The 3,092-nt window shown below is 33.1% G+C and overlaps 1 protein-coding gene across 3 annotated transcripts in view; it reads left to right on the top strand.

Annotated features, from left to right (window-relative positions):
• Positions 1–1,634, top strand: part of irf2b (interferon regulatory factor 2b) — a 31,318-nt gene extending 29,684 nt beyond the window's left edge. For all 3 annotated transcript variants that reach the window (XM_056244240.1, XM_056244239.1, XM_056244237.1), the window contains exon 9: positions 892–1,634. In XM_056244240.1, the coding sequence (XP_056100215.1) occupies positions 892–1,170 (279 nt within the window). In that variant the 3' untranslated portion in view covers positions 1,171–1,634. The remainder of the gene's footprint in view (positions 1–891) is intronic.
• Positions 1,635–3,092: the final 1,458 nt, after the last annotated feature.

The raw sequence follows: 3,092 nt of genomic DNA, 5'->3' as shown, positions 1-3,092 counted from the left end.
TGCCTCAAATAAATAATTATAATAGATTTTTTTTTAATTAAAAATAAAAAAACAAAATTTTATTAAAAATAAATGTTAATTGATTTTAAAACAGTATAATTAATAAATATATAATTATAATAGATTACACAAAATTTTGATTAAAAAATAAATGCAAATTGATTTTTAAAACGGTGTAAGAAGTAAAGAAAAAATAAATAAATAATTATAATTGATTAAACTAAATTTTAATTAAAATAATAAATGCAAATTGATTTTAAATAAGTGTAAAAAAAAAGTAAATGCATATCTAAAAACATTTAATTATAATAAATAAATATTTATTTTAGTCATTTAAAAAATATATATATATTTAAATAAAAATTTAAATAAATAAATAAAAACGCCTAAAATAAATAAATTATAATAGATTAAACTACATTTTGATTAAATAAATGCAAACTAATTTTAAAACGGTGTGAAAACTTATAAAGCTAATAAAATTAAATTAAAGTAAATACATAACTAAAACACTTGATTATAATAAATAAATAGATATTTTAATAAAAATAATATTTAAATAAACATTTTTTAATTTAAAATGCCTAAATAATAAATAAATAAATATAATAGATTAATTAAAATTTTGACTAAAATAATATATGCAAAATTTTAAATAAAATAAAAGGAATAATGTAAAGTAATAGAAACTTAATAATACATTTTATAATACATACATTTTTCACAGTATTAACTGAGTCTTTATACATGGATTCTCCGATGTCTAAAAGATTGAGAAACCTTGTGCTGGTATTTAATATGAGTATTTGCTGAATATTCTAGTGTCATTCTAATATTCTAATATTCCTTGCGTGTGATGATCACTGACAGTGCTTTTGTTGTTCCCTGCAGCGCATCCAGGCCTCACTATTCGGACTCGAAGACAAGAAGCGGATGCCCCTTCCCGGCATGTCCTCCTTCATTTCTCCCGACAAGCCCAACTTCAAGATAACCACAGTCCGAGACTCCGCCCCCTTCTCCGAAGGGACATCCTGGGACATCCTTAACAACCCTTTCCCCTCATCCCCCCTCCCGCCGGGACCCTCGGGCGCGCCGGCGGCCCACGAGAGTCGCGCCAGCGTCATCATGAAAACCCCCGACGTGTCCAAGTCCTCCGTCAAGAGTTGCTGATGACCAAACCCGAGGTGGACACGTGGAGAACACTATCAGCCATTTTAATAAAGGACCTATGAGCTCACGGGACACACATGGACCATCCCACGGGAGCTGAACCACATCCTCCCAAACAGGAAGTGACACGTGAGCTTAAATTCAGGGAGATTTTGAGTCCGTAAGCCATTCTGAGTGTGTAAATAGGAGGGATCGTTGCCTAATTGCCTTTAGCCGCCCGAGCACCTTATGGAGAGGAATCAGTGACTTTAGTAGCTCGCAAGCAAGACGTTTTACGAGATATGCACATAAACAGCATAATATTAACTTATCTTAAGACCTTCAGTGCGAGCGAATATATTTTTATACCTTTATGCAATGGCGTTTTACATTTATAGGCCCTGTGATGTAAGAAATCCTGTGTGAATTTGTGGTTTTTATGACGAAACAAAGCACTTGTTTTTATGATTTTTTTTTTTTTTTTTTTTTTTTTGAAAAATGTAATCTTTTTAATGTGTCTCTTTCTACTGTATGTGAACGTCAAAAGATGTGTGTGTATATATATGTCCTGCTTGTCTTGTGTCCGTCTACAGCTGTGTATTCAAGTCCCGGATAATGTGTGCGATCTTTATACACGTACAAGGGCTTCTGTAATGATTCTGGTGTATAAAAATCATGTGATCATGAGAATAAATTACAGACTACACTGTTTGGGTCAGAGTTGGGTTGTTTGCTGTGTCGTCTGTACTGAAGACATTAAAGAGAATCACTTGGTCTGTTTGTATTTTTGTAGTCGAGTCGTTTTCCACGGTTGTTTTACTCAAATCTGCTTTTGAATTGAATTAGTTTCTCATGTCTCTTGCTTCTTTTATTCCCTATTGTTCTGTATATCCGAGTGACACGCTTCTGGAACAAGAACAAATGTGGGCGGGGCTTGATTTTGTCTGTGGGGATTTGATTGGCTGGTTGTGGTTTGCTATTGGCTGATCTCATGTGAGTGACAGGTTATAGCCCCGCCCACATCATCAGAGAAGAGAAGAGATGCTGCGAGAGGAACTTATTCTCATTAAAGATTATTAAAACAATCATGATGTGCACGGATAAATCATTTATAATGAATACTATAATATTCCATAAAGTAATTTTGATTTCTTGCATCAACTCTCATGCTGAATAATGACTAGTGGGTTATCTAACTCATCAGTTACTTTCAGATCTGTGATTAACACATGTGAATACACAACACGTGTGCTAAATCACACTTTAAACTTCACAAAATAATTTTTGTACAATGCATTCAAAAAGTTATTCCTGGTATTTAGTGCCTTCAGAAAATGTAGAAAATCTACTTTGTGTGTAAATCATGATAGGGGGGAAAAATCGAGTCAAGCTCGGGTAAATAAATACTATTTATAAAACAAAATACGTTAAATGGAAGATCAAAAAGTCCACCGTCAGGGACAGATATAAATGCCTAAAACGCATTCTTGTTTACTTTATTAGTTTAGCTTGTTTGCTATTTGATTGATACACTCGTACATTTTATATAGTGAATTATTATGTTTTTTTTAAGTCTAAGTCTCTATGTGTGTGTGTGTGTTTTTTTTTTTTTTTTTAATTTATATTTTGACAGCACAACTCAAATTTACATGATTCAAGACAAGTCAACATGTGTGTAACACTAACACAGGTGTGATTCCCCTCAGTAACTGATGAATGCATGTGGTCGTGTAATGCCTCGTTATTTAGCAGGTTTGAACAGCTGGATGAGGGCATAAAGTTAAGGTTATTGCACAACCCAGTGGCGGACTAAACACACTTCAGCTTGTTTTTAATATTTCTGCTTTACTAGCTTCAGACACAAGAGGTCAGGAGTGTACAGATCATATATTGTGTAGACTAGAGCAAAATGAAGGCCAAAAGTTTTCAGGCCAAGAGTGTTT

Source organism: Rhinichthys klamathensis, unplaced genomic scaffold (assembly GCF_029890125.1).
Source record: "Rhinichthys klamathensis goyatoka isolate OS25496 unplaced genomic scaffold, OSU_Roscu_1.1 h1tg000947l_1, whole genome shotgun sequence".
NCBI classification, from domain to species: Eukaryota; Metazoa; Chordata; class Actinopteri; order Cypriniformes; family Leuciscidae; genus Rhinichthys; species Rhinichthys klamathensis.
The sequence above is the reverse complement of the archived record's forward strand: the minus strand, read 5'-3'. Positions and strand labels throughout refer to the sequence as shown.